This window comes from Globicephala melas, chromosome 5, assembly GCF_963455315.2.
Source record: "Globicephala melas chromosome 5, mGloMel1.2, whole genome shotgun sequence".
NCBI lineage: Eukaryota > Metazoa > Chordata > Mammalia > Artiodactyla > Delphinidae > Globicephala > Globicephala melas.
Genome location: NC_083318.1, coordinates 56256783 through 56282947, shown reverse-complemented (window position 1 = coordinate 56282947; position 26165 = coordinate 56256783). Strand labels below are relative to the sequence as shown.

Sequence of the window (26165 nt, the reverse complement as noted above, 5' to 3'; positions counted from 1 at the left end):
ACCAGCAACATGAATATATTACACGTCCCATTATGTTTTAAGAGACTATTAAAATAAAAAAATACAGACATTTTATAAAGTAGCCTTTTTTATTATTTTGGTCACAGAAAAATATTCAATACAATAGAATTATACAGTTTGTAGACTTATAATTTATTATAATAGCATAAATAAAGACAAAAATCCCTGCAATAATATAGATAGGGTACCAGCTTCAGTTGATTGTCATGTAGAAAGAAAAGGTAAAAATTTCAACTATAAAGTTAAAGGGTAAGATAAAGAGAAATGAATACAAATACCAGAGAACAATAGTTTCAAAATTATTATGGCACATGGTGACCTCAAAAAATATGTCAATCTGTTTTAAATACTTACTATTTTATCTATGTTAATATATGATCACTTGTTATATAATTTACACTGAAGAAAAACGGGGAAAAAACATATGTAACTTATTGGTAGATTAAAAAGTTATAGTTAGAACACAAATATTTCCCCAGTCTCATCTATTCTAAGAGAATCTGTGATTCACATCCTCTGTCACTGAGTGGAGACCTTAAGGAATATAGTATGACTTTCCGACTGTCTTCAAACCGATTTCACAAGAGCCTACTCTCATTATTTCCAGACAGTGGTACCATTTTAATTTAAATGGCTCAATTGCATTAAATATCATACTTAATTGGAGAACCTTTGCAGTAGTCATTCTATCTTCAGAATTGTTTCCTTTGTGAATAATAATTTTTAATAATGATCATGGCACATACGAAATGGCTTAAGACGGTTTACTCACCTCTTTACATTCTAGGTAACAAACCAAAGTGCAAATGTCAATCATTAAATTTTACCTCCTCCCACTTATACACACACACACAAATGCATACGTATACACTCACACCCATACAAAAATTATACTTTATACAGTATCTTCAGTAGAGTAAGTAACTATAATGCAAAGAGGTGCTTCCTGCATGCAATTCATTTTTAACAAAATCTAAAAAGCCCTCCTCTGCATACATAAATGCATAGGACCACAAATTTTAAAAGCCAGTTTCCTATTAATTAATGGCCATACATTCCTTTAACACTTACAGAGTTTACCCTAAATTCAATCAGAAATTGTGTAAAGTATCTGTGAGATATATTGTGAGCTTCTACTTTTACACCATAATAAATTATGTTTCAACAAGTATCAGACTGACCTAAATTTTATTTTCTCTCATGTCCACTAGTTTCTCACTTTCCCTGATTGGCAGTAGCATTTCTTCTTTGTGCCTTATGAAATAGCCTTGAACAATCTAATTTTCGCGGAATTCAGTCCTGAGGTATATACTTCCATTTTCTTTGTTGATCTAGCACAGCCTCAGGTGATTTCTACATAATGCATCCAATTAGTTCAAGCAAGACAAATGAAATCACATCTATATTAATCTCCACCTTATTAACCATAAACAGTAACAGGATACAGATCTCCATTCTTTGCTTGAGTCCATTCAAGTGCAAACTGAAGGAAAATAATTTTCTGTTATTTTCATACTCTTGAGTATGATGATATTTCATTCTGTTTCTGCACAGTAATTGATAAGATTGCAAAACCTCTCTCACATCCCTTCTTTATTCCGTATGAGAGCTTGATTTTCTTTTTCAGTTGGTTGCAAATTATAGTTTGATTCCTTTTTGCAGAGATTGTAATTTAAAGCCATTTTTGTTTTCTTCAAAATCAGAGCTTCATTTTAATCAGCTAGTGGTCCTGCCCCTTGGGAATCGATTTCTTTTTACACAAGACAAATCCAGGTCTATTAGGATCCAACACATTGAGTTGGAACATTACATGTATTTCACTTACGAGCACATACATTCATTTTACACGATTCCTCAATGTGGCCAGGGGGTTTCGTGGTCTGCACTGTATCCACCTATAAAAAATACAAAAATATATGTCTGCTTTACAGGGATGTGAGTAGGGTTTTGCTAGCCTAGTTCCAAAGTTTGGATGCACATCTTGGCTGATAGTATTCTTTCCTTCTTTAAGATGTATTTGCAGTGGCCATAACCTCTTTCAGAAGTCATGGAGACATAACTGTTCTAGCTACAATTAACAACCCTGGGGCACCTAGATCAATACTGCTGGCTAATCGCTTGGATGTTATCTCTGACAAGAGATATTTGCATGGTAAAAGAAACATTGAATTAATTGTTTTTCAGGCTTCAAGTATTTGAATGCTATGAAATGTCACCCCGAGAGGGGCTGTCAGGAGAGGGGGTATTGCTGGCTTTATTTATACGATAAATACAAAGAAGAATGAAATGGTAATTCTGTTGTCACTGCTTTTACAATGTACTGTCCCTAAGATCTCTGGGAGGTGAGCTTGATCTGAATGTTCACACCCTTCAAAGTAGCTTTCTAGTCTCTAAATGCAATCATTAGATAGCTCACTGTCTACAGAAATCTGAGCAATTTACACACTATCAACAAATGGTCTGCTAATCTCTGGTCAAGGATGAATTACTCTCCCCTTCAAAGTCATGACCATAAGAAGGCAATGTTTTCCACGAATGAAAGTGATGATAATACTCCTTCAAAACGTTTTGGTGCTATCACATTGGTGCTAATGTGAGTTTTAAATAGTGTTGAATATTTATCTCTCTGAACTTGAACCTGACGAATAGGCTGATTTCTGCTCTGAGTGCCAAAAAGTACACAGAATATTGTTTCCAGTTTGATGGTGCAGTTGATGTCAGGAAAACCTTTACTGAGTTTGAATATTGCCAAAAAGATAATGAATCACTTCCATAAAATAAAATAAAAGTGCTACAGTTCACTACCAAAAGAATTAGAATATTTTAAGAATTAAAAAATATATATATTGCACCTAATTTCCAATGTCACAGTGCATCAGCAAATGAGAGTCAAAGTTAAAAAGAAGTAAATGATTTCTTTCACTGAATAATCAACTAACTCACATTTGAAAATAAATGGTATAAGAAAAGGTAATGTCTAATTTAAAAATTGTTTATATTCAAGAGCATAAAGTGTTTAAAAATTGCTCTGACTGCAGATTATCCATATTAGCTGTATAAAATTAAGCAGCTTTAAAATGTCTTAATTTATTAAATTAATTTTTATCTTTTCTTAGAAATAAAAAGAACATTTTTTTTCTTTCTCTAGCAGGTCTAAAAGTTAACATAACTTGGGATATTTTATGGCCAATTACACACAGAGGACAAGTTTACCGAGGAATCTATGATAAGTGAGTGTTCATGATTTAAGTTGTAAGTTTAAGATGGACAAAGTTTATCTGATTTTACACAAACCAAACACTACACGTCATTTAAAAACTGCTTATACAAAGGTGAAAGCTAAATATTTAAAAGTTTGAGATATTGTTTTTTATTCCCAAACCAGCTACAGTGATGTAGCAGTAATGCACACCTAGACTACATTAGATCTTCCTGTTAGGTACTGTGTGCATGTGTGTGTGTGTGTGTGTGTGTGTATAAATGAATAACTTCACAAAAGTAGTTGAATACTTGATAAATAGTTAAATAATAAATAAATAATAAATAGTTAAATACTTGATAAGTGCTGTGGCTATAAATATGTGTATATATATTTTCAATTAATGAATAAATAAGTAAAACAATAAAAACAGGAAATCAGAGGTGTCAAAGTGTTTAATTTTCTATTTTCAAGACCTTACATACTTTTAACTTAAAAGCATATCCAAGAATTAGAATGCATTTATGTAATATGGTCACCATACTGCCACTCAGCATAATGAAATCCTCTTATTAAAATGTTATTGAAAAATAGACCTCTCTCATTTCACAAATTAACTATGTAAAGGCAGGTTTCACATTTTTGTGGTTTTAAGTTTTGATGCACAGAACAAAAGCATCTGTGTAATAATATTCACCTGTCACTGAAGCCAAGAAAAATGGATTCTTTCCTCACCATTAAAGATTCATGTTTAAAAACAAAAGTGCATACCTCAAATCACTTATTGAGCTCAAGCAGAACTACTTAGGAATCATCATTCTGAAAACAATCATTGGTGAGGGTCAGGGTAGAAATGGATGTTACAAGGATGTGTTTGTTTTGATTTTAATCAGCTAATTAAAATGGCCCTGGAAACAATTTTCAGATCACTGCCACTGAGGAGATAGGCTCTAGTAAATCAGACCAAACCAATCTTTCAGTGAGGTCCTATTCTGTTGAGGATGTATAGACACAGCTTTTGTCTTCCCCTGTCAGCCATTCTCCTCAATTTCTTCTATCACCTAGGCAACAAGCCACACACACACACACACACACACACACACACACACACACAGAGGGGGGGGGAGAGAGAGAGAGAGAGAGAGAGAGAGAGAGAGAGGGAGAGAGGGAGAGAGAGAGAGAGAGAGGGAGGGAGGGAGGGAGGGAGGGAGAGAGAGACAGAGAGAGAGAGAGAGAGACGAAACCAAGCCATTCCTGGAGCACGTTTTACCAGGCCATCTTTGTATCTCACTCAGTTTCCATTTCCTAACCAAAGAGACTGAAATAAGCTGGGAATTTAATTATCAAAAATTATCAATAAAAAGTTAACTTATAAAAGCTTTGTTCTTCTTTTCCAGACTTCCCTGGCCAACAACTGGTGACTAGTGCTAGGAGAGGGAAGCTGAATCATGCAGAGAATAGGAAAAGAATTCATATTTAGGTGTAAGAAACACTCACACTCACACAAAGGAATAGACACACTCTTAATAATTCTGAAAAAACTTCCAAACCATAAATAAGGAAATATATATATTTTGAAAGGAACATGTATCTAGTTTGTACTTATTTTTATTAGGTATGCTTCAAAACTAAATCACACACCTATGTAACTAGTAGAAATTAAGTACAAGAGTGTGTTGAATGTGTTTCCATATAACTGGCAATATGTAAAAGGATTCTATGACTATTCGTTGTTTTTTTTCTCTGACTGATGTTAAAATCTAGGGAAAAGTAAAAGGTATCATATAAAAAGTAGAGTCTATTCCATGACACAGAAAATCAAATTGATGGTAGTTTCTGCAATCTAGGGACAAGAAGTGGACATTCATATTTTAGAGCATAAATGCATGATATAGGAGCTGAGTCAGGGCAGAGCCACTATCAACATCGAAAGTTTATCTATTATTTTTTTTTAAATACTGGAAAATCATTTAAAATAGAAAGTGGGACAGAAGGTAAACATGGCATTTGATGAATGGAGAACTATGAGAACGACAATTCTGAATGGTATTATGGTGTTTTACTTCATTTTGATTTATATAAATGAGGTACGAAAACTCATAAATTATAATTATTAGTTAATATATCACCTGCATAGATGTTTATTACAAGATTGCACTTAATTATCTAACTTAAACTCACAAAGTCCTTGTGAAGTTGCTATTATAAGTTTGCTCATTTTACACATGAGGGAATTAAAGATCACAGAGCTTAATCTCCTTATATAAAAATCACATACATAATGGGAGAATCAGGGCCCCAAACCAACTTTGGTTCTTGATCAAAGATTTTTTTCCTTTACATTATGTTTCCTCATAATTGTTTTTTAAATTTGACTTTGAGTCTTTTAAAAATGAACAGCTAAGTTATAACTGCAAATGTCTCCATTTTTGCCATGGTTTAAGGAATAATAAGCAAAACTACACAAGTTTCCTATACTATTATAAATGAATGTGTTATGAAACTCAGTTCTAGAAGCCTATGTATCTATCAGATTCAGGATTCTATCATAATTACTTAAATTTGTGAATAAAGAAGCAACTTCAACATATCTGCAAGTTGTCTAAACTGCCAAAAAAAAAAAAGAAAAGAAAAAAGAAAGGAAAGGAACCAATAAGACAAATCCTATCCAATCAAAGAAAGGGAAGTTTATATCCATTTACATGTGTAAGAGTGCACACACACACAAAAGGGCCATTCATTAGCACTGTTTAATCTGCACTCTTTAGAAAAGAGGGCTTTTAGATTGTGAGTCAATCACTGAACTGGCCATGGAAGGAAAGGGGCTAGATAATGTCATACCACTTCCTCATCATAGGTACTTTTCTCTGACTAAGAATACGAATGATTTGGACCCTAACAAAAGCATCCCCTGGGTTGGATAGCCAAGCAATCAATATTGACTGGCTGACTGTTAGAATCATGGAATCTCAGAGTTAGAAAGAAGGTCAAAGGTTATAGAGTCCAATCATGTGAAAGGCATTGCAGGAGGCATCAGGGGAAATACAAAGCAACATAAGGCATAGTCCTGGTTCTGAAGAAATTATTTATACAAATATATACAGTTTACTAATATAAACAGATTACTAATCTTGAGGAGGAAAAGATAAGAGCCCAGGGCTTCCCTGATGGCGCAGTGGTTGAGAGTCCGCCTGCCGATGCAGGGGACGCGGGTTCGTGCCCCGGTCCGGGAGGATCCCACATGCCCCTGAGCGGCTGGGCCCGTGAGCCACAACTACTGAGCCTGCGCGTCCGGAGCCTGTACTCCGCAATGGGAGCGGCCGCCAACAGTGAGAGGCCCGCGTACCGCCAAAAAAAAAAAAAAAAAAAAAAAGATAAGAGCCCAGGAGATAAAATTACAAGAGCTCTGAGGAGGAAGAGGGCTCACGGACTAATTGAACCTAAGCTGGGTCTTAAAATAAAAGATAGGTAAGCTTGACATCTACAGAAATGAGGGAAAACTGCATTCCGAGAAGAGAGAAAGTGTGTGAGGAATATGTGAGGTAAGTGAGGAGGCAGTGAGAGGATTTCCCTGCCTAAACCAGAGATTTCTCTAACTCCATTCAACTCCATCACGAGCTATTTTCTCTACTTAGCTCAAGTCTACATATAAAAGAAACCAATGTAATAATTAAAAACAACAACAAAACTGTCCTGAACATCCTAAATTAGAATTACACAGACAAATTACGGTAACTGTCAAAAGCCAGAGAATGCAGAAAACAATTATTTGTTAAAACTAATGTAATTAAGTATTCAACGATTCCTGCTCTAGAACCTCCTGTACTTAAAGGTTAAATCGTGTATGTCTTATTTCACAATTTTATTTTTTCTTGCTTTTTCTAGAAATAATATTTTAAAGAAATACTCTCTCGAGAAATAGGGATCAGTTCAAACAGAAGGCTAGGCACTAAACAAGCAAAAAACATTAGACTGGATCCCAGCATTACAGTTCCAGTGACATTTGGTCAAAGTTGAGCATTAATGAATTTCCATCCTTAAAGCTGAGAATAAAAATGTAAAATGATGTAAACTTAAGCTGTCACCATTATCCTCTTCAGACCATAGTATTGTTCACCTTTGGAAACAAAAGCAGAACTAGCTGGTAGTCATGTGCCAAAGCAATAAGCTGCCCCAAAGAAACAGAGACTAGATGTTAATGAGAAGATGAAATGAATACAGCAAACTCGGCTGTTCTTAAATGCCACTGAAATTGCAATCGTGTGTCTGAAAAATTGAGAGCTACTTGGGGAGCCTTAAACACCCATAGAGGGAAGTAGAAAGCAGTCAAAGTGTTTCCAGGTGATGGATAAACTTACTAAGAGTTTGATCCACTAACAAGGAAATGAAGTAAATATCCAACGAATTAACTGAGTCTTGAAAAAGTAAAGGTGAGATAGGACAGAATTACAAAATCCAACCAACCAGTTTCCTGCTTATGAAAGATAATGTTAAAAGTGTAAGAACTGGCACCATAAGTATGTGGTCCCTTGGTTTATAATAGATAAATTTCTAAGTTGAATATAATTGTCTTTTGATATGATTTGTAGTTGACCAGCTTTAAAATCTTGCTTTCTGATCGTTAGAAATTTCTAGAAATGTTTTTTATAAATACTTTCGTGAATACTAAGTGGTGCTGATTTAAGGATTGATATAAGCATATTAAAATATTGACTTTTAAGACACAGAAAGACATTATATTAATAACTAATGCAGAAATACAACTCCAGAGATAAGGAACTCACTTGAAATCATCCTCTACAAAATTATTCACTTTACCAGTAATAATACTGAGGCCCAGAGGGGTGACAAGACATATTGAATGTAACGCTACAGACCTAGGATTAAAACTAAATGTCTTCACTCCCAATTCAGTAGTTTATTTCCATTTAATTAATGGGAATTACATCTCAGAGAAATGGAAAACTGGGGGATGATATTATTTAAAGACCAAGTATCTCTAATTTCAGTACATTCCAGTTGTGAAATGCAGGGAAGATACACAAATTAGATAGACTTTCTTTTAAGTTATAGTGAACTTTGCATCAATAATGTCAGTGGGCTCATCAAAAACAACCAATGGCAATTATATGTCAAAAACCAAAACAAGGTTATTTGTAATAAAAATGTTTCTGCATGGACTAAGTTGCAGAATCATTTTTTTATTTTGAAGAGCTTGAAAAATCATTAAGAAATTAATAGAAATTACTTCAAGCCAAGCTTTTTTATAGTTTTATTTCAAAATTTTGGGGGGTGGTCCCAATCAATATTGCATAGAACTTTTTTAACATGCCTTGTATGAAAAGGACTGTAAATCTCATACTTTAAAATAGGTCACAAGTCTTAAAGAGTTTAATCAAAAAGCAAAATGGTGTTTTTTAACATAGAGAAGATTATTTGCTTCTTTTTTGCTCCTTTGTCTTATAAGTGCAATGTGATGTATTAGTTTAATTAAAGTCTGCCAAATTATCATAAGGATTTTATGTGCTGCAAATAATTGGCTTTGTTCTCTGCTCACTTTTTCTTAATGGAAGCAGAACATTTTTTTACATGATACTTAGTGTAAGATACCAGAAAACTACAGGGAAGAAAGGCAAATGAGGTGCCTAATGAAGTGACCTTCCTCATCTTGGACATGAAATAAAACTAAGCCTACACTAATGCAATGAACATAAGTCAGTGCTTTCAGAGAGTTAAGAGGATAGGTAATATTATGGCTCAGAGCCAAACCATACCAAGAATTCTTCCATACATAAAAATGACAATCCCATTAATTTGAAAAGCTGATAGGCCCTAAAATGAAGTAAAATGTATAAATAGATCATGTTATAGATTTTTTTTTATGGAAACCATAATGATTCAATCTTTTTCAAGGGACAGATTTAGATGATAATACAGATAAAGCATATTACCAGGTACGCCTCTGATAAGTGACAATTTAAGCACATAAATGAACAGAGAATTAATGAATACAGCATATTAAATGAAAGTTGTTTCAGAAAGTAACAGTACTAACTAACGTAACCACTCTTGCCAAAGGTGAATTGGAACAAATTATAATTAAAATATACACTCATTTACAAAACACTGCTATCTCTAACAGTAGTGTAACAAAAAACTGAGAATAACCTATGAACGTGAAATCAGTTAACTGATTATTTTATGAAATGTGAAAGACAGAAATTACCAGTGACTTTCTTATAGTATAATTCCTAAAGTACGTTACAGAATATGTATAAGACATAAAGGATAATCAGTAGTGATTCTTTTGTTAGGAAAAAATGTGATCACTACCATTTACCACTGTCCTGAAAGAAACATAATAAATATATTACAGACTTCCTGAAAATTTTTGAGCTTTTAATTCATCCTCTGAATTACTTTTTTAAAAAAAATTGTGCTTCTATTCCTGGCCTCATAACATGATAAGTGTTTTCAATTACGAATAACTAATACTCTATTGAGAGTTTATGAGATCTCAGGCTAACACACATGGTCCCTAGAAAGTAGATACTATCATTAACCCCATTTAACAAAGAAGGAAGTCAAGAACTGAGAAATTAACTTGCTCCAAATCACAGTTCTAAAAAAATGGCAGCATTGGAATTTTAGAGCCCAAGAGGTCTCATCTTTGTGTCTGTGCTTTTAACAAGACTACACTCTACTGCCTCTCCAATTAGTGATAAAATTTTTCTTAAAAGCAGGTTTTATCACACTTGCTATACCTTTTCAAATATACTCAACATTTTTTGGGTAGAGAATATTATTGCATTTTTAATATGGCCAGAAAATGTGTAGCATCTGATCTTAGGTTTATTAAAACTCTCTCTCTCTCTCTGTCTATCTCTCTCTCTGTCTCTCTCTCTCTCACACACACACACACACACACGCACACACACAATAATTACATTATTACATTTATGAAGAACATACGATAGGTGTACATAATGATATACTCAGATGGTGTTAAGCCAGGAGGTTTTTTCCTTTTCCTCTCTTCTTAAAGGCACACTATGTACTTGTGAAATCGCATGACCTCAAAATGTGCCTAACTAACAGTTAAGCCAAGAAAATGATAGTCTTCCCAACCCATGACACATGTTTTAAAAGTAATTCATCGGTTGTCTCTGAAGAAACATTCCTAGGAAGGAGTGCTTCCTCAGTGAGCGTACATGCATACTTTGAACAGATATACTTGATTTACTCCATTTGTTTTAAGCCAAAGAGTGAAAGGGAATCTTTAACAAAACTGTCATCTTTAAACCACAGTGATATTTCATTTTCCCCTTCTGCACTATTTAGATTGCCTGGAACTGAAATGCTTCCAGAGGATCCTGTGTCCAATTTTTCAAAGCTGTCACTTTCTAGCAAATCTGCTTAAGCAAAATACTTATGTTGTTAGAAAACAGAACAAACATACATTATAAAATACATTCTATTCTTCTGTTCAGGTCAAAGTCTTATTCAAGAATGGGAACTTGGAAGAAAATGTGGAAATAAATTAAAAGATGACTATGATGGATTGGTTAAAGTCAATGAATCTGGTGCACCTCTGATTAGTTTCCGGAGATACACTTTGACTTAGCTCAGTAGAGTTTTTCACACAATAATCATATAATCAAAATGTTATTTTCAATACATTCACGAAAGCCCATTAAACTGAAAAAGAACAAATACAGAGGAAAAAGGGACATTGAAAGGTGACCATGGTTACTCTTCCTAAGATCATGTCTATAGCAGCAATTATAATGTTCTTGTCAAGCTTCCATGTCCCAGAGCGTAACAAAAAATTGTCAAGCATTACACTTGTAGACCTCTGGCCTCTCCGAATTGTGAGCATCATAACTCACATCCTCTAGTACCTGACTAAGTAAAAGCACAACAGTAACAAAATGCAAAATAATGATGATAAGAATGGTGTGAAAGACAACAAAACTTCAGTTAACACCAAAGAACTTCCAAAATGTGAGATGAGACATGTTTTGAAAAAGTTCAGTCATATTGAATTGAAATATTACTCAATATTCTTAGCACAGAGTATGCTTTCTTTATTCACACATATACATATACTCTAAGTTGTCTCTATACATGTGGACCTTTTTTTCCTGTATGCATGATTACACACTTCTGGTTTAAATTAATCTTTCCAAGTTTATGCAGTAAAAATTACGTAAGACTTACAATTCCTTCCATTGCTTTAAAAAGCTAGTCATGCCTCAGCAAAAGTCAGGACTGCTTATGGTGTACAATCTGAAACCCCTTCTCTCTCAGCACTTTAACACTAGATCTGTCACTCTTCAACACCACAAAATCAATACCCTGGAATGTCATGGTTCTCTGATGGCCCACAAAGTCAAGGCATGATCAATTTCAACTTCCTTACTAGATAGAAATAGACTTAGATAAATAAAAAAGATTTTATTCAAGTTAAATTCAATAAAACAAAGGAATAAAGGTAGAAAGAGTCAGAGTTGTTAGAATTCAGTCCAAAAAATTTACACTTAAATCTAGATCCATTTTTAAATCCAACTAAATTGCATACTCAGCCAAAAGGTATATATCAGAAATTAAAAGAAGCCTAGAACTTACTGTAATCCCCAGATTAAGAAATGCTATCAATTAAATGTGTATGTGTGTGTGTGTGTGTGTGTGTGTGTGTCTGCACACACGTGTTTCTTTTATTGCATTAGTTAATAAACAGTAGGGAAAGGACGGTGTCTGAGTTCTTTATTGTGTATCCCTAGAAAACAGGGTAATTTTTGGCTTCATTGCTCAGTAAGAATAAGAATCTTGTCTTTCTTGTCATAAACTGTATATCCTGTATTTAGAACAGTCCAAGACATGGAGTAAGCCCTCAATAAATATTTGATTAGTATATGAAAATCAATGCATACATTAAATATAATCTGGTACATAAACTTACCTGAGGGCAAAACTTCCTCTTTCTTGTTCACTGCTGTATCCCTGGCTTCTATAATGCCTAGGACATAACAGGCACTCAGTAAACAGCTGTTGTTTTGAAAGACTAGAGAATGCCTCCTATTTTACTAATTTCTAGCACTCTGTGGAATTGAAGTTTTTCAAGAGGTTTTTTTTTTTTTTTCCTGTAATAAACACTTTATATGTCAGTGGTTTCAGTTTGCTCCTAAATTTCAACATACATAAACTCAAAGACTTATTATTTAGAAATGCCTAGAAAAAGCCAGGCCTGAGAGTCAGGAGACATGGAGTGCAGTTTAGGTTCACTAACTTGCTATGCAACTTTGCCTCTCCAGGCCTCTGAGTCTCATCTATAAAATGTAAAGGAGGGATAGAGGGAGAACAGGATGTTTCTCAGGTATCCTCTTGGGAAGGTGTAGGTATGCAACCTCTTGGGTATGTGTAGAGATATGGATTTTTAAAAATCAATGAAAGGGACTCTACAGGTCAGAGAAAAGCTCTAGAGCAATCCTATTAAGAGAGTTAAAAGAAACTGGAGTCATTCAACTGAACAAAGAAAATGCTGAAAATGCCAAAGGGAATCAGACCATTGTGAGAGGACTCACAGGTATGTGGTACCCAGACCTGAGTTGCTACTTCCTGGTCCCTTAAAGCACAGAGTATAGCTTGGCTCACTCCCTTGTCTTCCTACACCATCAAAACTAAAAAGAAAAATACTCACACTCACATCTAGCTTTCTCCAAGTGGACAAAATGTTGGCCAATAACATATAGAGAAAAGTCCTTGAGGAGGGAATCCTTCTCAGGACAGAAAGGAAATGGAATCAACGGAAGTTTTTCTTTTTCCTTTTCATTTTTGTCCCTCTTCCTTCTTCTCATCTGAAAAGAAGGGCAGAGTGACTGGAGAAGCAGCAACCAACTTGGGAATATGAGAAAACCCCCCCCCCAAAACTAAGGATAGTGGAGCAAGAGAACAGCAGCACCATGATTCCTCAGTGAAACTTGCTGACTGACGGCTTCTTGAAACTTGTTATAAGGGAAAAATAAACCCTTTACTTAACCATGATTAATTTATTACTTTCAGCTAAATGCATTCTTAAATGACATATTTGCTAAGGGAAAAACCAGAGAGAAGGATTATCCAAAAAAAGACTATGGGGGATAGGAAAAAGAAAAAGAAGTTATGACTATAAGGGCTCCTATTATTAGACACCAAATACAGGGCTGTAAGAGTCTCAGTCTGTCTGACCAATTACCATGTTTCACAAAGTTTTATATCACTGACACCCTACAGAAAGGAGGCAGCTTCTAAGTGTAAAAAGCTCTAGAGCAGGAATCAGATGACATGGGTTTGAATTCTGGCTCTGCCACTTAATAACCCACTTAAGTTTTAGCAAGAGTTTCTTCAATATAAAATGGAAGTCACAGCATTTCACTGATACGGTGATTGTGAGGATTAACAATATAATGCATGCAAAGACACTTTCTAGATGCACAGTGCTTAACTAACAGCTATTTACATGGGATGATGCAAGTAAAACACTTAGGTACAGGTTCTGACACACAGTAAGTGCTTATTTATTATGATCATTGTTATTATCAGATAATACCTGTCCATATCTTCTCTAGAATATCTTGCTCATGAGCCTTCTCCCCCCAGGCATGGCTGATTGAAAAAGTCAGCTATTAACCTTGGTAGAGCCAGAGTTTCTCTTGCTGGCATTTGAAATTGGTACCCAGAAAAATTACCAGTCTTGCAGACTGATGGGCATATAGCATGCAGATTAAGAAACTATGGAGTTGTCAGCCATGTTTTACCATATAGAGTAGAAAAAGATAAAAGGATCATCTCCAGTGTAAGAAGAAAGAAGTGTATGCACAGAGAAGAGAGATGGAGAGAGAGGGAAAGGGAGGGAGGGAGAGGGAGAGAGAGCACACAGGTGCTGGTGGTACTGAACTTCGAATATGTTTATGAAGATTGAGTTCCATGTACTTCTAATTTAGCATAATATATTCTGAGCTAGTTTCTCTTACTGGCAATCAAAGAGTGCTAACTAAATAAATATATTTGGGGCTTCCCTGGTGGCTCAGTGGTTGAGAGTCCGCCTGCCGATGCAGGGGACACAGGTTCGTGCCCCGGTCTGGGAAGATCCTACGTGCCGCGGAGCGGCTGGGCCCGTGAGCCATGGCCGCTGAGCCTGCGCATCCGGAGCCTGTGATCCGCAACGGGAGAGGACACAACAGTGAGAGGCCCGCGTACCGCAAAAAATAAAAATAATAAATAAATAAATATATTTGTTTTGGTGTTAGCATTGAAACATGTTACCAAGTTAGTTATAGAAAATCTGTATCTGGCTTCCCTGGTGGTGCAGTGGTTGAGAGTCTGCCTGCTAATGCAGCGGACTCGGGTTCGAGCCCTGGTCTGGGAGGATCCCACATGCCGTGGAGCAACTAGGCCCGTGAGCCACAACTACTGAGCCTGCGCATCTGGAACCTGTGCTCTGCAACAAGAGAGGCCATGATAGTGAGAGGCCCGCGCACCGCGATGAAGAGTGGCCCCCGCTTGCCACAACTAGAGAAAGCCCTCGCACAGAAACGAAGACCCAACACAGCAAAAATTAATTAATTAATTAATAAACTCCTAAAAAAAAAAAAGAAAATCTGAATCTATGAAAGCTTTATAAGAAAAGGCCACACATAATCCCCTTCTGCTTCTATAATTTAATGTTAGCTCTATGATTTTATGATAAAATTTCATGAAGAATTTGGAAAAGGCATATACAATTTAAAACAAAAAATATTTTTCTATTTATTTATGATTCCCGATGGCTGCAATCATTAAAGAAAATGTGAGATTAATTAAAATGCTGAGGCTACACAATATTTTCTTGAAATTTTTAATCTGGGTGTCTTCTTGAAAAATAAAATCAAATGAAAAGTCACATTTATGTATGCAATTTTCCACGTTTCCCTCCTGTGAACAGCAAACAGCCTGAGTAAGAAAACACAGATTTTAGGTGCCAGGAAAATAGAACTGACCAACTTCTAAACACTCCCTGACAATTTAGTGAATGCTAGGATACTCTGAGTACATCATGGTACCCAGAACTTAGAATCAAAGTATGGGTTTTCTGAAGGTGGATACAGCCAAATTGCTAAATGCTTTTGGATGGAGTCCCAGAATGCAAGGGCTTATGTGTACAGTTTTGTTTTGTTTTGTTGACAATGAAGAAAAACCCCTAGGTTTCACTACAATTCTGGTTTAACAATAGTCATTTTTCAGATGTAAGACTGTTCAAATATGGTCAGTTCCATGTAGCTAGGACAAAATTTTGAATTTGTTCAAAATAAGAAGTAGAGATTAAGTGTAAGAAATACAGGAGAATACTTCCATCTGGTGACAATAAATAAATCAAATGTGTCCTGTTTAAGACATTCAGGTAACTGATTTTGTCAGTGAAATCTTAGCTTCCAATGGAGAGAAGTTTTAGACATGTCCTTCCCAGAAAAGAGAAGACCCATATTTAGAGTGTTGATACACTCTAAAAAATAATAGCGATATAAAGTAAGTCTATAAGCTTATATCTTGCATAGTTTCTTTAATAATAAATCTTGAAGTGTATACAGATATTTTTGAAGACAAACTATATATTTTTCCCTTAAAATGTTGTTCATTGTATAATTTCAGCAATAACCAATGGGATTTTTTGATAATTATTAAATGAAACTTTTGTTCAGTTTTCCAGTTTTTCAATGAGGAAGCTATATTTCATTCCTATGTTTTTAATAGGAATTTTAAAAGGCTTCTAATTTATAATCATCTGGAGCACAGCTTATAGCTAACTTCTACACTAGAAGTTAGCATGATGTAGGCAATTATTTGTGGGGTGAATGAATCTATAATAAAAAGAAGAGTGCACGCTATCACTGAGCGCTCTATTCCCACCTGAGTTTCATATTTCTCTTTCCATTTACTTCACCCCAAACAGTTTCCATAACAAACACACTGGGTAACAGGGCTAAGACACTCAACGCTATTTCTCATTGTTAAGAAGCAGGAAGTCATAAACCAATTTCAAACCACAATCCCATAACTAAGGAAATCTGCCAAAAGACATGAAAGCCATAATGATTTATTTCTTGAAAGGAAAGAAAACCTGATACCCTATTTCAAGCAAGGACAACTGGAACCTGGTGCATTAGCAGTATCTGTGGGATCTACTTTTAGAACAGATATTCCTTGTTCGAAAACAGAGCATGAAATGATGTTAATCTGTAAGTGGAGGAAGCTGTTCACGGCCCTCTAACCAGAGCATGATGTACTTGAATTATCCACCCTTTCACTTTTCAACTCAGAATACCCACCAAGCCTGCACCAATGGCCATTATGAGTACTCCACTCTTAATAAATTCACTGGGCATTTTACAAGTACAAAGCCTGTAGGATTGGACACTTCAGAGTAAATTTTAGCTTCATAATCAAGAATATGGCTGAAAATGCCAGTTAGTGGTGCAAAGCACAAATAACCAAACTTTAGCTATAGAAAAGCCCTTTATGGACTAAAAATATCCACTATGCAATCTATCCCTGACTTTGCAAGGAGGCTCACCAGAATATTAATAATCAAAGATATCCAAATAAATTGCTGCTGAAAAGTGATCTCTTGGCTAAAGAGAATTACGTAAGATAAAAGTGAAGTGGGGGCTTCCCTGGTGGCGCAGTGGTTGAGAGTCCGCCTGCCGATGCAGGGGACACGGGTTCGTGCCCCGGTCCGGCAAGATCCCACATGCCGCGGAGTAGCTGGGCCCGTGAGCCATGGCCTCTAAGCCTGCGTGTCCGGAGCCTGTGCTCTGCAACGGGAGAGGCCACAACAGTGAGAGGCCCGCGTACCGCAAAAAAAAAAAAAAAAAAAAAATAGAATTCGCCTAAAAAAAAAAAATACATAAACATCAAAACTCACTCCTGGACTCATCAACACTTAACTGGATGCAAATTATACTTCTATTTGGGGAAAACTACTTATCAGAAGGGGAATGTCTGCCAATAATTGCTATGAAAACATTTATTTGACACTGATCCATGTTGCTTACCAGATTCAATTATTTTAAATAATAAATGGAAGTAGAAACAAAATCATTGTTAATCAATATTAGAGTGATTCTGTTGTAAAAAATCTACTTTTTTGTGTGTGCTATTTTTTTTATTTATTTATTTTTTACATCTTTATTGGAGTATAATTGTTTTACAATGGTGTGTTAGTTTCTGCTTTACAACAAAGTGAATCAGTTATACATATACATATGTTCCCATATCTCTTAAAAAAATCTACATTTTTTAAAGCTACCTGAAACTCTCATCTCCTAAACGTGATTTAAGAAATTTGATTGAAAGAAACTTGATTTAAGAAATTTAGTTTAAAATAATGCTTTATTTCAATTTGTTTTCACAACACATATCATCACCTGTTTGCCCATAGTTTTGTTGCTAAACACAAGTCCTTCTAAGAGAGGTTTCTAGTTGATTTTAAAGAGACAGGGGAAAGAGCACAATAACAGAAATTGGAAATCAAGTCAGAGGTAAGATGGAAAATATATATATATACCCAACAGCACCTAGTTAAATAAACTTACTGACATCGTAAACAGCAAAATCGTGTTTGTAAAGAACTTTTCTCTTACTTGATAACTTCCTACTCCACAACTTTCACTCCGTTACAATATTTATTGAGTGCAATTTCCTGCTTTAGGATGACAGAATTGTAGGAAATTAATCTCTGATTCAGGCTAAGGTCTTCCTGTTCACATCCCCTCTGCAAATGGAGCTTCTTGGGGAAGCTGAAAAGACACCAAATGTTTCACAGCTGAAGCTGTTCACCTGACCTTCTTTTGGTGACATAATTTTATGTTTTTGAAAGTTCTGAGGTTTCCCTTATTAAGCAAATGAAAGTTGAAGATGTAAACATACTACTTATAATAGCCAGTATACTTAGTAAATGTGTATTCAATTGTGGAATTTAACAATAAATTCAGAGATCAAATAAGTTACAATTGCTAGATCTTTCAAAGCTCATCAACTGATGCATAGCATTAGATTTATTGTAATGGCAGCCACACATTTATATCTACTAAAAATATTTTATCCAAAAATAGCATAAAAACTATTTAAACAAAATTATTCTGTCTAGTTTTTCCGTGTATCATATTGTTAGGGTACAATGACGATTAAAAGATTATTGAACAATTTTCTCCAGCGAAGTGGAAGTGGATATCACTTTCAACTGATAAAACTATAGCAATGTAGGATGGGAGATGAGTTACCTAAATTGGAATTTTGCCAGCTCCTTTAATGGTTTTAGTGTAACAGAGCTTGAATTTTCCTTTCTGTTGATGTTTATTTCACTGCCTGAGCAATAAGATTTTTCTGAGAAGTTTAATTCTCTCAAGTTTCCACTTCAATGTTCTAAATTGCAAGATAAATACCAAATTCTACCTTACTAGTAAGATCTGATATGACTGTTTTATTTAAATTCTAAAACCCTTTTTCACTCAGTACTTCTAGGAGACTAAGCGTTTCCTGATTGTTGGCAGAGCTACTAAAGATTCATAGCCCCAATGAAAGTAAGATTTTCATCAGTCCAAATTTTTAGGAACAAACCGTCACAGTTCTTGTTACCATCTCTTTCTCTTTTAAAAATGCACGTTGCACTTCTGCTAGCAAAAGGTCTCAGATTGGCTGGAATATCCGATAGACACTACCTTGTGCTGTGAAGTTACCCGATCAGTATTTTCTCAGAGGCAAGTTTACCACTTGATAAATCATTAGCATCACTTCCTGTAGCACTGAAGTTTTCCACAGGGGTTCCTAACTAAGGGCTAATCATCTGAGGTCTTATTTAGCTCTTGAGTTCTGATTAGATCATAGTTTAAAGTGGATGACTGCAGACTGCTAATTCTTACCTGACAACAGGGTGAACAAAGACTACATATTCAGCAAATATGTTTTATCTTTCCTTTTAACAAATCCATACCTTACTATTGTATCATTAAATGTAAAATCATGATGAGTTTAGCTGTTCAGGAGAAAGACACTGATAAGATTTCAGTGGCTACATGTTATTACTATGGAAATTTGTACTGGCTAAGTTATTTACAGCCCGTTACTAATTTTAAAATTTGATATGGCATTACAAAAATATATCAGATGAAGGTTAAGGCCAATAACAATGTATTATAGGTCAAACTCATGCAACAAACATTTTAAAATAATTTAACCAAATATTTGAGATTATTAAACATTTTTATTCATATTTCTTTTTCACTTGTAAACCTATCTTTTAACATCTTTTTGATAAACAGTACATTTCATGCATCTGTTTGTAACTGAAATAAAACTGTATTGATTAATTCCAAACTATTGCAATTTGAAGAGAATGTGATGAAAATGGAAATAACTATAATATAAATGAATCAGATATAACATTCTAGAAAATCATTTTTTGGTAAATTTTTATAAAAAATATTAATAAAATACAAAAGAGATTTTTTCTTATATAAATGAGCCACTATTTTACTATTTTATATATACAATTGGTCCTCTAGGTTTGAGATTTTATATAATACAGTACTTCTACAAATAACACACATTACTATATGATAGTTGTAAATACAGCCGTATCTCAGTTAAGTAAATTTAAAAACATGTGTTTTCCCTCCACTCACTGAAGCACTGAAACAGTTATCATAAAATTAAAATTCCAAATGATGTATTGTTATCATTTAGCACATCAAAACTCTTGTTAGATCATATCACTTTGCAAGTGAATTCTTACCAAAAAAAATAGTAACCAAAACTTGAATTTTAGGTGCCCTTTTTAAAACTGTATATAAACATCCTCTCAAAATTCTGGTAGTTGCAATACTAGATCTAGCTTACAACACAGTAGCGTTTTACATTTAAGCGGGGGGCGCTTTTCAGTTTCTTTTTTTTTTTGCTTTTTCCTCCTACACGTAAAGGAAAAGATCCCACTGGTATGGAGTCCCCAGCCTCTCTTTCCTGTGACGTCTCTTCCAAGCCCACTAGTGTCTCTTAATAGGCATTACTGGGCTCCCTTCCTGTCTCGAGGGAGTTTGGCTCCGCCTCCCTCCCTCCCAATTATACATATACAGGCTAGATAATTGACCGACCCCCTTGACTGACAGTCTAAATGGAAGGGACTGCCTTCTAGTAAATCCCTAACAGGTGGGAGAGGAAGTACTAATTTATCAACCTGAATATCTGAAGTCATTATTGACTCAAATCCTTTCATACCTTCTTTAACTCTCCCAACTGTTAAAACGCTCCACCCTCTAACCCCTGCACACTGCACACTCTCCTTGGTTGGAGAATACAGAAAAGGGTTTAAAAATTATGTAGAATCTGCAAAGAAAAAAGAAAAAAACATATGTGCATGCATGCATATTTAAATTACTTTTTTTTTCTCAGCATCCTAGATTTACCAATCAGATCCTAAAATTTAAGCAGTTGTAAAGTCTAGAAAATACAATTGTGAAAATAAGGAAAAACTTATCCCCTTGGTCCCCTTGGCATCTGTTCATGCCAATGTCTCCACCAGAAGTACAAGAGTAGCTCATGAAAGTGTAAAATCAGAAAATAAGCAGAACCTTGGACAAGTAGTTCTAAAGGTACCTAAAGTTACCAGGCCCTAAAGATACACTTCCAGAATGTTTAAGGAAAAAAAAAAATGGAAAAAAAATCCAAAACCAAACAAACAAAAAAATATTCCAGAGTGTTAAAAACAATAAAGAAAAATCTCTGTGAGGACAACGTATAGCCTCTATTCCAGGCTAGAAGGTATGATCTATGATCATTAGCTATGAAGTCATCAGATGCCATGGATAAGAGGCCTTTCTTGCTCTTAGATTTAAGGTGGCAAAATAGGATTTGTATATCAAAGTTAGGAGGGTTTTCAGGTTGGTTATCCAATATCATGACTTTATCATTCCAAGTAGTTTTCAGGAACAATGTGCAGGAAATGAGACACCTTAATACATAATTGCCACTTTACTTTCCTTCTTACTTGGACTCAGGTACCTGAATCCATTCTAAGTGACTGCAGCCCTACTCCCCTTTCCCTTAAGTGGCCTCTTCTTAATTACAAAGAAAATTCCCCAAGCAGATCATATATGCAAGAATACAGATGAGATAAGAGACCAGTCAATCAGGTCAATTGTGTGCATTTTAGTAGAATTAGGATGGCAGTCATCATCTTAAAAAACAATAAAGATTTGGTGAAACTTAAGGCCAGTATTTTAAGGCCACTTGCACACTTTATTTCTTTCAATATCTTTATATTGAAATATATCTATATATTTAACAGCAACATTTACTTCTATGTCTTTAAAATATCTGCCATCATGATTGATTGGGCATTGTTACATAGATAAACGTTAGGGTCAACTATAAACTATAAACCCTTTATGATTCGAAATTCTTGAGTCGTCGTTACTTAAAATTATATACAAGGATGGCTCATTGACGTTCATGACAATTAAATCTGTATGGTAACGTACCTATTAAACACACATTCAACCATTTGGGGTGGAAATTTTACAAAACGTGTTCCATAGTAACCTGAATTCTTAAACAAAGGATACATGAAGACTCCAAGATCATTATAAATACTAATCAGGCTGTCTAAGCTGGTGTCATCTGAAGTCAATGAAGTATGTGTAACTTTACTTATGGATCCAGATAAAGATTCTCTCTTAGATACATATATTAAATACTTATTTACTTCTGATATCAGAACACATATGTAGTGTTAATTACTTCATTTGGATTCTAATTGGCTGCTTTAAGTTAGGAGTGGGAAAATAAATAAGTACATTTGGTACAATCATGGATAAATGAGAAGCAGCAGCTTCTGAGTAAGGACCCAGAAGTGAGTTATGTGAGGTTTCCAAAGTACATTTGGTAGCACCCTTTTTTAGTTACTTAGTACTCTTTTTTCTTGTTTCTAAGTTCCATTTTTGTTCCAAATAGTAAAGGTTATGCAGTGAATTATGCTTAAAATGTATAAATTTATCAAAATGCAAGTATTTATAGTAAAGCAAGAAGAAACTTAGATACCAAATTACTAGGATGTGAGCAGCATTATCTTCCTTTTTCTCTTTCCAAGTGGCAGCTTAGGATATTGAGACCCTATTTCATCATTAATGAAAAGGGATTTGAGAAATAGTGGGATCAAAACCAAAACTGATCCTGAAATCCCAGGCTAACAGAGCACTCTGGGATTATATTTCCTACTTCTGACTAGACAGCTACACCCACGAGGTAACAGCTGTATGTGATGTAACACTGTGACTTGGTAATGAATGTAGCCTCAACATCAAGAGAAGTTTCTAAGCTTCCATGTTTATCTTATACGTGGGTAATTTTACATAAACAATTTAAGAGAGCCATCGATATGCAAATAATTTACACTGAATTGTCTATGTATGAGAGACCTTCATGGTGAATCATCTACACAAAAATTTTAACTCTAATTTGACTTTATATCAGAATGTTTCTAAAAAAATCTTACTCACTGACATATCACTGTACATGCAGGATTAGAACAATAAAGATTTAAAAATAATACACCTATTTTAGGCCAAATATAATATATTTAAATTGCTGTTTGCAATTTATCCATGCCCTTCTCATTTGGGTGAGTAATCAATTTTGGAACATTCTGACTGTATGTAGATTCAGTCTAATGATAGATAAATATGAATCCAATAAGTTGATTCTGCTTATAAAAACCAAGATAAATAACATGTTTATTCGATTTTGTGTTTATTTTCATTCTACATGGTACAACTGGCTTTACATTTTCAAAGCACTTGCTGCCTTAATCTGAAGATCTAATGCAATCCAGTCCAAGACAGTAATAATAGAAGACTAACATTTTCCATTTAAAATAATATTTTCTTTGGTCTTTGAAAGTCCTCAAGGGGTAAACTATTTTAATTTAATAGCTGCAATTGATCTTCAAATATTCAGCAATATTAAAAGCAAAGGGAGCCATTTTTCTTTAATCAACCAAGTTAGAACTAAAATAAATGAAGATGTTCATAGCATGCGTTCAGGAAGCAAGGGAAAAGAAGAGTAAATAACTTTTGACAATCTTCTTTGAACAAATGATGATATGGTGAGAGTCTTGCCCTTGAAAAACTGCAGCTCTTATAGTTTTATTACACATTGGCCCACTTTATTTATTTATTCATTCATATTTAAGATAATAATCATCAGTAAATGGCCTTATTATATTATTGGTTATAATGTTTCCTATTTCCTCAGAGAGAAAAAACCCACTAATCTTAAGAAATATAAAACTGATAAAAAAGCCACTCATAATATTTTGGCATTTTCAAAATACACAGTTTTTGTGTCCAGTCCTCCCAAGCATCCCATGCCAAGGATGCTTATTCCAATTCTGGGAGTTTAAGTGGCATGAGGGTTAATATATAAATATAATCCAGTTAGTTATCTCTGAATTCTATTTTATGTTATATTTATATCACACAATCCCTTGAACATGTGTCTAAGACTTTAAACTAGAGAGAAGCCCGTGTTTCATTTAATTGTTCGAGAAAGAAGCATGGTATAGAAGGGGGTACTCAAGGGTGGTTAGAAGATGCTCTCTGAGAGCATATCAAACCGTTCTGTCTCTTACTTGCTTTATGATTTTGACATACTAACCTCTATGTCTGTGTTTTTCCAGCCAAGTAGGTAAAATAGCATACCTACCTCCTATTTCTGTTGCTTGGATTTTATAATATGATGCATTTTAAGAACTTAGTGCCAAGCACATGATAAGCACGAAAAGAAAGCATGTTTTTATTTACCACTGAAAGCTTATTTACTAGATTTGAAAGCAATTCTCTGAAGCTGTGTTGTCCAATATGGTAGTCACTAGCTCTTGAAATACAGTTACTAAGTACTTGAAATGAGTACCTGAAATATGGTTACTAAGTACTTGAACTGAGATGATGCGCTGTTGTTGTAAAATACATGCCAGATTTTGAAGACTTAATTTTTTATGAAAGGAATGACAAATATCTCATTAATATTGGGTCGGCCAAAAAGTTCGTTCTGGTTTTTCCGTAACATCCTATGAAAACCCCAAACAAACTTTTTGGTCAGCCTGATAATTTTATACTGGTTAAATACTCATAATATTTTGGATATATGAGGTTAAATAAAATACATAAGTAAAATTAATTTTATCTGCTTTTTTTGTGTGTGTGTGTGTGTGGTACGTGGGCCTCTCACCGCTGTGGCCTCTCCCGTTGCGGAGCACAGGCTCCGGACGCACAGGCTCTGTGGCCATGGCTCACGGGCCCAGCCGCTCTGCAGCATGTGGGATCTTCCTGGACCGGGGCACGAACCCGTGTCCCCCGCATCGGCAGGCGGACTCTCAACCACTGCGCCACCAGGGAAGCCCTTATCTGCTTTTTTATTGTATTATTATGCCTACTAGAAAATGTAAAATTACATGTGTGGCTTGTATTATATTTCTATTGGATAGTGCTGCTCTAAAGTATTTTCCGTAAGAATTACCCAGGGTGCTTTTTAAAAATGTATGAACCTGGCCCATGCCTGATGTGAACAAAAGCGGAACTGCACTTCCTAAAAGCTCCTTCAGTGAATCCTTGCAGGCAAAAATCTGAAAACCATTTCCCTAGGTCTACATATATTGGATGCTGCCGAGAATCCAGCCTCTTTCTGACCTTCAATCTAAAAGTCCTAAAAGATTTGACTATTCCTGCTTAGTGGCTGATGAGAATATAGTTAGATACAAGTAAGAGGCGCCTATTAGACAGCAGTTCCTTTAGGAAGCACCCAACCAAATGGTCAACCTCAAGATTAAGGGGAATTTGCAGACACCTGATTTTAGAAGTAGAGTTGAAGCATGTGGGTCTTTCTTAATGTAGGGTGCAGACAGAATTACAAAGAGGATGACAAGGAAGAAGGCATTCTGTGAGACCCGATGTGATTCATTTCTGGATATGTCTCCCTAAGACACGCACACAGTTGAGATCCAGAGGAGGGGAGAAGAGTCAAAATGAAAGGATGCCTTACTAAGTTGTGGTTCTCACATGGGCTTGGTGGCGGGCTCATCAGTGTCATTTGTCCTTTGAGGAATATCATGGTAGAGTGAAGTATTTAATAAATTCAATCTAATTAAGAATAAAGAACAGTTTACATATAGAAAAATTAATACATTAAACTTGTTAAATATAAAATCATATAACAAGCTTATTTGTACCCGAAAAAGTGGCTCATTTTTTTACATTAATATTAGAATAAAAGTTTGCTGGCTGTTTATTCAATTTGCACATTTTATTCTGTCATGTGCCAGAATCAGCAAAGAACTGATAATAGGCAGCAGAAGTAGAAGCAAAATGTATAGAAGAAAATCGAAATTGAGAAAAAAATGAATGCATTAATTATTTTTTCCAATAATTAGAAAAAGACCACTAGTAATTTACTTTAGGAATAGAACACTTCATTTTAATTTCAAATATTATCACAGAACCACCAGCCAACAGCAAGAAGAGACCATCACTCATCAGGAGAAGAAACCAGCAGATTTTCTGTGATATAGTCTAGTGGTAGCCAACACTTCTCAGAGCCCTGGGAAGTGAGAGAAGACTTAGGATGAGAAAACAAGAGTTCTGGGGGAAAAGAAGAGTCACAACTCCAAGGAGGCTGTGAGGAGGAAGGAGGGAGGAGGAGAGCTGGCAAGAAGCCAACAATGATGAGTGTTTGGAGCAGCTGAAGACCCTCTTCTCCCATTTCTCTCTTCTTCTCTTTTAACGTCTTCAGTAAGAGTTATGAAACAGACATTGTGGGAGGAATTTTGGCACGGGAAGACCCACAAATATGTAGAAACGCTGGGAAATAGTGCCTTGAGAAGGAA

General features: G+C 35.1%; 1 protein-coding gene across 7 annotated transcripts in view; it reads right to left on the bottom strand.

Moving 5' to 3' along the window:
- Nucleotides 1-26165, bottom strand: part of PCDH7 (protocadherin 7) — a 407976-nt gene that overhangs the window by 347020 nt on the left and 34791 nt on the right. Inside the window, exon 2 of one of the 7 annotated variants that reach the window (XM_030832239.2) lies at nt 174-1916. The exons of the other annotated variants lie outside the window; for them this stretch is intronic. Coding sequence (XP_030688099.1) covers nt 1839-1916 — 78 coding nt within the window. The 3' untranslated portion in view covers nt 174-1838. Of the gene's footprint in view, nt 1-173; nt 1917-26165 lie in introns of those variants that run through there. 7 annotated transcript variants of the gene reach the window in all.